This window comes from Equus caballus, chromosome 9, assembly GCF_041296265.1.
Source record: "Equus caballus isolate H_3958 breed thoroughbred chromosome 9, TB-T2T, whole genome shotgun sequence".
NCBI classification, from domain to species: domain Eukaryota; kingdom Metazoa; phylum Chordata; class Mammalia; order Perissodactyla; family Equidae; genus Equus; species Equus caballus.
The window spans coordinates 95281653-95294004 of NC_091692.1; the positions used below are offsets into that span (position 1 = coordinate 95281653).

The 12352-nt window shown below is 41.5% G+C and overlaps 1 protein-coding gene across 49 annotated transcripts in view; it reads right to left on the reverse strand.

The window, feature by feature from the left end:
- The window catches only part of PTK2 (protein tyrosine kinase 2), a 279891-nt gene that overhangs the window by 172330 nt on the left and 95209 nt on the right, over positions 1-12352 (reverse strand). For 35 of the 49 annotated variants that reach the window (XM_070221906.1, XM_070221887.1, XM_070221892.1 and 32 more), the window contains one exon: positions 1789-1955. The exons of the other annotated variants lie outside the window; for them this stretch is intronic. In XM_070221906.1, coding sequence (XP_070078007.1) covers positions 1789-1955 — 167 coding nt within the window. The remainder of the gene's footprint in view (positions 1-1788; positions 1956-12352) is intronic. 49 annotated transcript variants of the gene reach the window in all.

Genomic DNA, 12352 nt, shown 5'->3' on the forward strand with positions numbered 1-12352 from the left:
TAAATTCAAATCAAAGCTATGCCACATCCTATTTATGTGAATGCAACTTAAACCAATTTCGTTGTGCCTCTGTCTTCATCTGTAAAAATAGGGATAACAAGAGTCTTTACCTCATAGGGTTTGGGTAAATGAAATACACATTTTACAAATTACAAATATTCAAATTATAAATACCAAATAGCTGGCACAGTGGTTGGCTCTTAGCAGCCACTCAGTGGTGACAAGACGTCAGTGTTATCATCGTCTGCATCAGTACTAGCAGCAGCAGCATCTTCATCATCCTTCATTCGAGGAGGGTCAGCCTAAATTTGTCTTTCTTTTGAGGATTCAAAATAAAACAGTCCCTACTCAATTTTACTTGAAATAAGGTAAAATAAATTGGCTCAAGAAAACAAAAACAAAGCTTGTAGACTCAGAGATTTACATTCAACAAACATTCTCTTGAGTACTAAGAATACCATTATGAAGGTTTCTCTCACGTGTCTATATAAGCTAAGAAGATTATAAACTGTGCTAAACAAAAACACCTGCAGGTGTTTTCAAATACCTTCGAGATATTCTTAACTTTTAAACACTTACTTGACTAACTGACTAAATACAGGAGTTGGAGGTCGATTTTTCAGTAGCCATTGAGGTAAATCAATCAAACTATACTCTCACAGAATATTTCATTAGCTCAGTTCAGCTATTTGACGAATTTGAAAATACAATCTAGGGGCCGGCCCCATGGCCGAGTGGTTAAGTTCGCGTGCTCTGCTGCGGGGGCCCACGGTTTCGCCAGTTAGGATCCCGGGCGCGGACCCGGCACCACTCATCAGGCCATGCTGAGGTGGCATCCCACATGCCACAACTAGAAGGACCCACAACTAAAATACAGGACTATGTACTGGAGGGCTTTGGGGAGAAGGAGGAAAAATAAAAAATAAAATAAATAAAACCTTTAAAAAAAAAAAGACTTGTGGCTTAAATTTAAATATAGGTGCTGTGCCCTGAAGCCTGTGATACTCAAAAAAAAAAGAAAACACAATCTACAATCATCTTTAGTTTTGCAGCATTATCTTAAAAACAAGGACCCCTGTGGAAGAACCCCATTTTTACAAGTTACACTTCTCTCAAATGTAAGTGTTTTCGATGTACAATTTCCTACAAACATCTTGTTTGCTTAATAGAGAAAAAAATTATTAGGAGAGAACCAGGGAAAGGACAGTTATCGGGAATTCTTTTACTTCATCTTGAATGGTTTCAATTTCATTAAGGTCAGCACAAGTCACTAAGACGTCACTTCCTAATTTTAATGTTGTATGCGAATATCAAATATACATATATCAAAAATACACTCTTCAGGTGAGCTAAGGATTACTGGGCACAATCATGCAAGCTGTGCAATCCATTAATAAGGTAATTAGGAGTGGTCTCCTCAGGGCACATGAAGTTCTGCTGAGAAAAGGATGCTGACAGAACAGAAAGGAAAAGCATCAGGGCTTGAGTTCCTGGAGTAGGGATGGACACAAAGCAGCACTGACAAGAGAAGTGTGACTACAAAAGGCCACCACGGAAGAACGGAATCAGACGGCTCACACAATCAAAAGTCAACGGTCCCCCAAAGACAGACTAACCACAAGTCTAGGAGAGATCACTGGTTAATAATTACCAGCGAGCCGTATTTATGCAGGAGTCGTACCGACAATCAGTGTGAAAATCAGGCATAGACATTTATCCTCTTGTGCGTGATTTAATATGCAAAACAAATCAAGTGCGAGTCACACCAAAGTAGGTTTGTAATCTTACTTCCACTCCTCTGGGGGGTGTGCAAGTTCATACTTCTCCCTCACATTGGAGACACCCATATCCAAATGGAGCCAGTGAACCTCCTCTGACCGCAGGTGACTGAGGCGAAATCCATAGCAGGCCACGTGCTTTACTTTGTGACTGTCCACTATCTTCTGAATGATGCCCTAAAACATACCCCCCACAAAAATGACTGTTATAAACAAAAAAAACTGTATGCTAAAAGTTAATGCAATGTTCATTTCTTTTAGTTAATTATCAGAAATCTTTGGTAAAAGAGTATCGAGTTAAATAAATTACTTAATTTTACTTAGGAATCTTCTTTCAGTATTCTTATGAACAAGGAAAAGTTTTCAAAAAACACAAAAAGAGGCTCTCTCCTTTTCTTTATTGATAATTGAGGCATGGAAATTTAAAACACATTTCTGCAGCCCCACCTTTGCATCATCCCCAAACTTATCAAAGCATACCAGAAACTCTGTGGGCATCACTTGCTGAGGACTAGAACCAAGGGGGTTATACTTTCTGAACCAAGGAAGCATACTGTCTAAGAATGGGCTGCAAGCTTAATATTATTTTTTAAAAACACACATTTAGGAGCCTACAATTAAGGCCACATTTCTGATAATATTGATGACATATGAAAAGTTAGTTGAAGTTGGCCCTAACCAATCTGCTCTTTGCTCTCTATACATCAGTATGCAGCAATCTACAATAGCCCCAATCTAATGCTTCCAACGTGTGTGCCCCACCAGTTCAGAGGAGATGAAAACAACCTTTGGAGGAGCACATCGGGGAAGGCTCCCTAGAGATGGCTTTCTCCCTAGAGAAAGGGAAGCATTAGAATTGATTCTTGCCCTATACCTGCACAGGTGTGGAAGTCCTGTGCATGTATGTTTGAAAAGAGGCAGCAACACATGGAAGACTGACTTGGGAATATGACCGAAACCATGCGATGCCTTTACATGAGGATGTGCTAATCAGAATCCACTGTAATCTGCCCAGAATCTTAGGCCATTAGTAAGTCTCTAATGATGCTGATATTAACATGAAAATGTCTACTAATCAATATTGTCTATTAAAGAAAATCAACACCAGTTTTTAAAAATTAGCAATTAACTGAAGCTATCACATATAACTTATAAGACACATCTTAAAAGTTCCTACACACAGTAAGTATTTCTTTATTACAGCACGATGTTGTCAATAATACAATTAAGGGTGTCCCCAGCCCTACGCATAAGAAAAGATAAATAACATGTACTACACACAAAGACTGTCAAGAACCCAGTGTGTCCACACTAAGGGCAGGCCTGGTACCCGCATGAGGTTGACTTCCCTTTCAGATTACTCAATCCCTGGGACAAGTCTGTGTATCAAGCATGGGAGAGTAGAGGAAGGAGCATGGAAGGAGGGAGTAAATATGGGATCAGGGAGAAAGCACAAACCAAGGACCAGGCTGGGGGAATCAAAGACAATTTCACAAAGACGATGAAGTCTCACAGAGACAGGAGGGATGTTTGCAGCCTATGAACTCTGGGTGGAACTGAGAGAGGCATAAAACGTCCTTTCTGGCTTTTAGATTCAAGTCCTTGAATTTCTGAGAGGGCCACCGTGAATGACAGTGCAGGTTAGACCCTCCCATGGGCGCCCAGCCAAGGGGGCAGTGCGAGCCTAAACCCAGCCTGAGCTCCAGTTTTCAAATCTTGTGCCGTGGGGTGGGAGACCTGCCTAGAGGAGGGGACATCTTTTTCTAGTAATTCTCTCAAAGGCGACTTCTGCAGCTTCTCCTTGCCAACACACAAATCCCTTAGCTACAAATGATGGGAGCTGGCGCCTCTTTCAAATTCCCACAAAAGCGCCTTTGTCTCCCTGTCCCAGCTCTGCCAGTTCACTACCAAGTGTACACCACCTCCAGCTACCCCTGCACTACAGCCCAGGTCTGAGCGCGTCTTCTCTTGACTCCACAAAGCTCACTGTTACTACATTCCAGAGCAACCTCTCTGCTGTTAGGGCTACAATTCACGTTTCTCTCTCTCATCGTCTGAGTGCACTACGTCTATCCTTCCATGCCCAGACACAGAGGGTGAGGCAGTGCACAAACCATTTCTTAGACCTGTATTGCCATCAACACCCTTGGAGGAATCCCACCTTGTCCGGGTGTGTTCCCTGAGGACCCCTTGCAAAGGGACCTCTGAACTCACGGGGCGCACACAGGGGCCCACCTGCAGAGAAGCAGTATCAACTGGAGAGGCTTAGTACAGAACTGTGGTGCTTTTTAGAGGAAAAGCAGGTCCTGAGTTTTGGAGTTTCATGGAATAGAGAGAGTTTTAGTCAGTTCACTTGATCACACTGCCTGAAGACACCCAGAATGATTTCAACTTTGGGTTTGCATAACAAAGATTTCCCATACTGTAGCACCTCAGGACTCCACACGTTGCAACTTTCACTCTCCATTAAAAAATGAAGCAATAAACACATAGACATTTCCTTTTATTTCATTTTTTGCTTTTTCATTATGCTTCCACATCACGTTCTGTTCTATTTCTCATTCTCCAGTACTCTTATAAACCTCCCTTCTGACTTAATTTGGATAGCAGCCAAGATTATGAATATACAAGGTACTTAAATATTTGATGCTGAATGCATATACTCAGTAACTTAAATAATTTTGAGAACCAACTATTTGGTTCTGGACAACTGAACACATAACTTTGAGAACTAAATATTCAGTGAGGAATGCATACTCAACAAACACTACGATGCTACCTACAGAAATGCTACCATTTCCACATAACACACACACATACATTAGTACATGTCTAGTATTTCTGGAATGCATACATTTAGAAAAGTGACTTCTCTAGGGAGATAACAGGACAAGGGTTTATAATATGCCACTAATGGTGGCTGAATTAAATTTAAATTTCTCATCCTGGTTTTAAAGGCTCATGACAATCTAGCCCTACAGTATATGAAATAATACTTAGCTACTCTGAAATTTCCGTTTATTCATTTAAATTACATCTCAGGCTTTGGAAACCCACAATTTTCCTGATTAAATTCTCATGTAAGACACTCACAGAGAAAGAATTCTTCTTAACGTTGAAATTAAAAAAAGCCAGTGTCTGCATCATACTTCTATCTTTTCAGGAACAGCATGCAGTGTACAGAGCCATTTTGCTACTGGTAGACAGTTATTTTCTTCTTTATTTCCTTGTTTTGGGGGAGAAAGGGAGGTGGAAATGCAAAAATACTGCTATGAACAACTTTCTAGCTGTCATCATACACACGTAGAAGCATTGCTTAGAAACAGACACACTGGGGCCGCCCCGTGGCCCAGTGGTTAAGTTTGCACACTTCAGCAGCCAAGTGTGTCAATGTTTCGGATCCTGGGCGTGGACATGGCACCGCTCATCAGGCCATGCTGAGGTGGTATCCCACACAGCAGGACCAGAGGACCTACAATTATGTACCAGGGGGGTTTGAGGAGAAGAAGAAGGAAAAAAAAAAACACTGACAACAGATATTAGCTCAGATGCCAATCTTTAAAAAAAAAAAAAAAAAGGTTTAGGGACCGGCCCAGTGGCGCAGCGGTTAAGTGTGCACGTTCTGCTCCTCGGCAGCCCGGGGTTCGCCGGTTCAGATCCCGGGTGCGGACATGGCACCGCCTGGCACACCATGCTATGGTAGGCGTCCCATATATAAAGTAGAGGAAGATGGGCATGGATGTTAGCTCAGGGCCAGGCCTCCTCTGCAAAAAAGAGGAGGACTGGCAGTAGTTAGCTCAGGGCTAATCTACCTTAAAAAAAATAAAATTTAAAAAAAAAAAAGGTTTATCAATTTAATGGACCAAAAAAAGGGAGAGGGCATTTCACTACTGTCATAATTACATTTCCCGAATTAACTTACTAGGGAGCTGAGGCTATAATTTTGTTTCTAAAGGTTCTTTTTATGATTTTGCTTGGTTCATCTTGGTCACTTATCTTTTAGACAGTGTCTGGAAAGAAATGACATTTTCCCATTGGTAGAAATTAGTCACGCAATCCTTTCCTTCATGTTTATTCATTTGTGAATGTTCACTCATTCATCAATGACCATCTAAAGTGCCCACTGCATGCATGGTGCTAGTAATACAACGATGAGTAAAATGTAATCCTTACCCTCAAAAGTCTCAGAGTCCAGTAGGAGAAAGACGCAATAATGAATACATGCAAAAGGGTAATAAGTGCGTGGGGAAGGTGGGAGGGAGGAACAAGACAAAAAAGAATATTTGATATTTTTAGCTACCTCATCACAGATAATTTGCAAGATTTGTTTATTTCGAGAGGAGATATCGGAGGCCATACGTATTTTTCTAACACTGTCCACGTCTTCTTCCTCCTAAGAATCACCAAGTAGCATCATCACTACTGATTTGTCTTTCATAACGTCCAGGGGTCATCTTTCTCAGTGCTTCTCTTCCAGACACTCCTCTCTTTTAGGAAACCAACAAGTTCCTACCATTCTTCTCTAATTGTGGCTCTATCGGTAGGAGCCTATCATGCAGTTACCAAAAACAAGATGCGGAAATCTAAACCCTCTTCTCCAACAGCTAGTACATCTCCTCCGCTTGGTTCAGTAGCAAACTAGGAGTCCTCCTGAAAATCCCCCAAGACAAAGTACGCACTTTGCTGGTCCACAGTCATTCCATTAGTTCCCAACCACTGCTGTAACAAATGACCATGAACTCAGGGGCTTAACGTAAAATGAACGTATTACTTTTCATTTCTGCAGATCACAAGTCTGAAATGGGTCGCACTGGGCTAAAATTAAGGTGTCAGCAGGGATGAGCTGCTTTCTGGAGGCTCCAGCTGGCCTTTTGCAGCTGCTAGAGGTGCCTGCATTCCTCGGCTCACGGTTGCCTTCCTTCATCTTCAAAGCCAGCAGTGCTGCATCTGACCCTTCTTCTGTAGTCCCCTCCCTCTGCCCACAGCCAGAAAAGGTCTGCTGCTTTTAAGGACTCATAATCTCTCCATCTCAAGGTCCTTAACCTTAGTCCCACCTGCAAAGTTCCTTTTTCCAGGTAAGGTCACATATGCCCAGGTTCTGGGGATTAGGATGTCGACAACTTTAGGGGCCATTATTCTGGCTGCCACAGTCACCAGATCTAAGGATTCAGTGATCAAGAATTCATTTTTCTCGTGCTCTGCTGTCTCATACTCTCCTTCTTAACACTGCTTTTGATTCTTTTTCCCCAACGTCTTTCTTTCCAGATGATACTTTCTACCCATTAAAAGAAGTTTAACTTTCTAACATCTCTGTAGTCCTTTCCTACACCAAAATTATTTGAATCCATAATGATCAGCGTTCAAGTTTTTAAGTGTGCACTCCCCTGCTCCTCTACCAGAGAGAACAGCTTACACTGATAAGATGCATAAGGCAGTGAGTGTCGACATCCGACAATAAACACTGGAGACCCGGGACCATTGCAGACAAACTCCTCCAGGCAACTGTCTCTGGCGGGACTCTGGGAAAACCGCCTGAGGGAGTCCTTCCCCTACAACTCCCAGCCGTTCTTAGCACGGGACAGCTCTGCTCACGAACTCATACCTTCTGTAAACCCACAGAATTCCAAATTGTTTGTGTATTTTCCCATTCCAACCAGAAAACTGATTTTAAATTGATCAGAATGTTACTTTCTACTGCTATTCTTCCCATTACCAGCTTGGTAACAGTAATTAGCACTAATGCAACCAAGTATATTCACGTTTTAGCAAACTACGTGGACTGATTTTGGTTATTTACTGTTGCAGGTTCAGGTAATTACGTCAATATTTTTTTAGTGGCTCATGAGGAGTACTGAAACCTGAGAGTTTGCTATGTATTTAGAAAAGTTCAATAAGCCTGTTAGTGAATTTTAAGATGCTTTGAATGTGACAAGAATATTGTCCAAGAACTCAACTGCTACTTAATCTTTGGCAGCATTTTAATGTACTTGCCCAGATTTCGTGTCTGGGCATAAAAATGAGTTGTTTTAGGCCTTGCGATTTAAAAAAAATAATAAGTAGGAATGAAGGTTTGATAGAAATATCACTAAGGCCAGGTATGGTTTTAGATAGGTGTAATCTCTGACGATCAATTCAATTTCTTTTGTGATTATTAGTCTATTAAGGCTTTCTACTTCTGCAACCAATTTTCCTAATTAACATTTCTCCATTTCTCCATTAGAAGTACTCCATTTCATCTAGGATATCAAACAGGCATTCAAAAAGGGATCTGTCAAGCACATGCTATGTGACTGCTGGCACTGCTGAAGATGCTGGTGACAACACCATGAAGCAGAAAGGGCCCTGCTGGCACAGAGCTTACAGTCCAGCGGAAGAAAGCAGATAACAAATGAGCAAACAAATCAAGAAACAAGACAATTTAAACTAGGAAAAAACACCTGAAGAAAATATAACAAAATAGGGTAAAGGGGAACAGAAAAGTGGGGGAGAGGGAGCACTTTTGGGCTGGGGGTACAGGAGAGTGAGTGAGAGAGGACAGCTGTGGGAAACACGATGAGAATGGGTAACAAGAGCCAGATCCAGTAGGTCCCTGTACGCCACCAAAGGAATCTGGCTTTTCTCTGAGAGAAACATGGAATGACTGGAGGTTCTGAGCCAATTACTGATTAGAAGACTGGCATGTTAGAGAAACAGTCCAGGAAGCAGAGAGTAAGAGTGACCAGCAGGACAGAAGGTTGCAGGGCATGAAGGGGAGAAGAGAGCGGAAGGGGCTCTTGAAGGACTTGAATGTTCACTCTAAATAAGACAGGAAGCCACTGGAAGGTTCTGAGTACAGGAGTGACATACTCTGGCTTTCATTTAAACAGACACAGGGGGCAAATGGGGAAGGTGGATGTCAGTTAGGAGACCATGTGACAACGCATACGAGAGATGGTGGGGCTCAAAAAAAGGTGCAGCAGCGTAGGTCCTATGAAGCATGTGGATTCTAGGTATATCCTGGAGACAACGTGGGCAGGAGTAGCTAATGCACTGGATGTAGAGCATAAGCCAAAGAGGAGGAAAAGACGATTCCAAAGGCCCTAAGGGACTAAAAGGAGGGGAAACCCTTGCACTGAAGCACTGGGTCGTTCTTTTGGAGTAAGAAGTGTAAAGACAGAGAAGAGGGGAGTTGATGCAGTTAGGCGGCAGTAAGGTCATAAATTTAGAATGAGACCAATCAGGACGGGTACACGTGTGGAGCAGGCGGAGCGGTGGATTACTCCACGGTCACAGCTTTAGGAGACTGTGAAGATGGAAGAGAGGTGCAGGAGAGACGGCCCGCAGGGTAGCAGTGTGCTGGAGGGCCGCGGCCTCCTTCAGCCTCCTGCAGCAGTTCTTTCTGAGTTCACTTTTTTTCATGCTCCATTATGTCATCTAGCTGTTTTTTCAAAGAGAGCCTAAGGTATCAACTTTCTACATCCTTCTTTCTCTACATATACCTTCATCCCACGTTTTCGTGACTGATAATCTACCTGATATAGACTTCTAAAGCACAAGTTATTTTCTCTGAGTTCTCTGAAGACAGTGTTCCAGTATTTTCTTGCATCTAGCATCATTGATGAAGAGTCTGACATAAATGTCATTCTTTTTCGTAAGTAGGGGATGTCTCTGGTAGAATTTGGAATTCTCTCTATACCCTTATTATTCTGAAGTACCACTATAGTGTTTCTGGATGACAAATCTTATTCAATATTGTCCATCATGGGTTAATTTCGGCTCTTCTGGACTGACTCCATATTGATCTCCAGAGTTGCCTGGAGCATGATACTGATACTTGGCAAAAGCTATGGCCAAGATAAGTGATGCCTGCAACCATGGGCTACCAATTATTTAGGGGCAGAACATACCAGCCTCTCAATATTGTTTAGTAATCATAACTGGATTTATGACTTGCGCCTGATTTTGGTGGAACTTGGGGAGTCACACAGGTGAAGGCTGGTTACATAGACGGAAAATGTCCATCTGACAGACCCCACAAAGAGGCATTAGCCCTCCTTAGACTCAGGCGCTGTACAAGCGGGCCAGTGATGGTTTCTCAGTGTCTAAGGCCACGAGGCCTGACCTGAGATCTCCAGATCCCTGAGAACTGTTTTCCTACTGTTGCTGTTCTGCACACCTTGCCTGTAAAAGGTGGAGTCCTGTGAATCCTTCCAGGAACCAAACATTTAAGCTAATTAATGTATAATTAGCACATATACGTAAAAAGGAGTAAAATTTATTAATTGAAGCATGAGAAATAAAACCTCTGTAATGAATTACTACAAGAATTCAGATATTTTCCTGGTGAAGGTAAATCTTTCAACTCTTCCAAAGGTTTTGCTTCTTCTGAGTTAAGGAGTCTCTCTGATAATTACTGTCTACAGAGCACAACTGTCCAGAAGAAATATAATGCAAGCCACATATGTCATTTTAAAATTTCTAGTAGCCACAGTAAAAAAAAACAAGCAAATTCAATTTTAGTATTTTATTTAAACTAACACGTCAAGAACATTATTCTTTCCATACAATAGATATTTCACATTCTTTCACACTAAATCTTTGAAAGCTGGTGTGCATTTTCACATTTACAAATCATCAATTCACACTAGCCACAGTGATGTGTTCCACAGTCGCACACGGCTACCGTATCGGGCAGTGTAGCAAGAGAGTCTAAGACTGAATCTAATTATTCAGTAACTTTGCATAATAATAAGCTATCCTCTTCAGAAAATGGTTGGCATGGCTTCCTCTTTGCTACATTAAATTGTTTTTCTCCCAAGTGACCACACTCCCAATTTTAACTTACCCACCCCACAACCTGACCCTGTTTCTGTTCTAAAGTCATCAGGCCCTCAAATGCTGCATGTTTCTTCCATTTTACTCTTGCCTATGCTAGTCTCTGTATCCATAATCTTCCTCTGTTTGATGCCTCTTCTTGGGGAGAAAGATGTTAGGACACGTTCTGCACTACTATTTTGTTCAGATGTGCAGATCTAGCTATTAATTTACAATTAAAATACTGCACCTTCAAATGTTACAGCATTAAATGAGAGTGGGTTATGAAAAGTGCCCACCTTCCATCACAGTGACCCAGTATCGCATGGATCTTATGCTGTACCAGGAAGGGCATGGTGAATCAATGCCAATGAAGAGTCCTCTGCCTCACGGTGAAAGTCATCAATTGATAAGAGTTATTAAATTTCAAACATTTTACTATGAAATAAAACAACTTGATTTTTGGCGACAGATTTGCTTGTACTGATCTTCGTAAAAGTTTGACAAATATGTTCTCTAACTTATGTATTTGTATCTGGTTTAAACTTTTCTTCACAATATGAATGTTTTGATACCTGGTAAGTTTTTAATATTGGCTAAAGGGTGACCTGTACCCAGCAATCACCTGTGTTCTCTTGTGGATTAATCCTTTCAATGGGCAGTAAGTTTGACTCTGAAACACTTTTGTCACGGAGTCTTTCCCAGGTGAATTTTCTGATACAACAAGTCTTGAACATTTGCTAAATGTCCTGTCAAATTCATAACCTATGAAACGTTCCCCTCCTGTATAAATGCTCTGAACTTTATTAAGGCTAATGCAATGGTTTACAGAATTTCCTCATTCACGCTATTTGAAATTTACAAAGACTAGAACACACACTAAGAGCCTTTCCATAAACGTTACATTTGCAAGGTTCTCTCAGTATGAATTATCTGATTAATGTTAAGACAGAACACTAGCTGCTGGCTTTTCTACCTGGGGATGGTGTTTATAAGGTTAAATATAAAACAAGAGAAAAACTAGAAAAAGCCAGCAAGCTTCATAAAAAGTTTGTAAAAAGAGACTATTATATTTCAGTTATAGCACATGAATAGACAGTAACACATATTTCAATCCTGAATGAGTCTCCTCTTAATAATTAATCCATTTGAATAGTCAGTATTACAATATTACAGAGATAACAGAAAATTACATATAATTCAAATGTAATATTGTAGCCTTAAATCTAAATTCTACCAATCCCTTTATTTTACTTAAAAATAGTTAAGGCATATAAGTTAAAGAGTAGCAAATTACTTAGTTTCATTATTATAAAAGGAAAGGGGGTCAAAAAGACATATCTGTCTGTCCTAGTCACTGGACACCTGTCCTCCTCGCAGATGAAGATGGAGTAAGTGGAGGGGGCAGGGAGGAGGGGAGTTTCTTCAACATGATCAAGTAAACACTTCCTGGAAAGTTACACACTGCACTCAGTTTTCTGAAGTCACAGTGTTCCCTTCTCACCTCTCACTCTCAGGAACCTGTGCCTACAAAGCACTTCTCCCATGATTCTTCACCATGAGTTCTCACTCCCGAAAGGAAACCCCTGGAAACCCCTGCGGGCTACTATGCACTCCCTTCAGGCCCTGCCCCGCAGGCCTCCCCCGGGAGCACTTCCTGCGCTGTCCTGTGCTAAGGCTGTGAGCACATCCCCAACAAGAGACTATAGGCTGTACGCACAGGGACTGTCTGTATCCCAGAACCCTGCCAGTATCTGGTACATAGAAGATTATCATGAGTT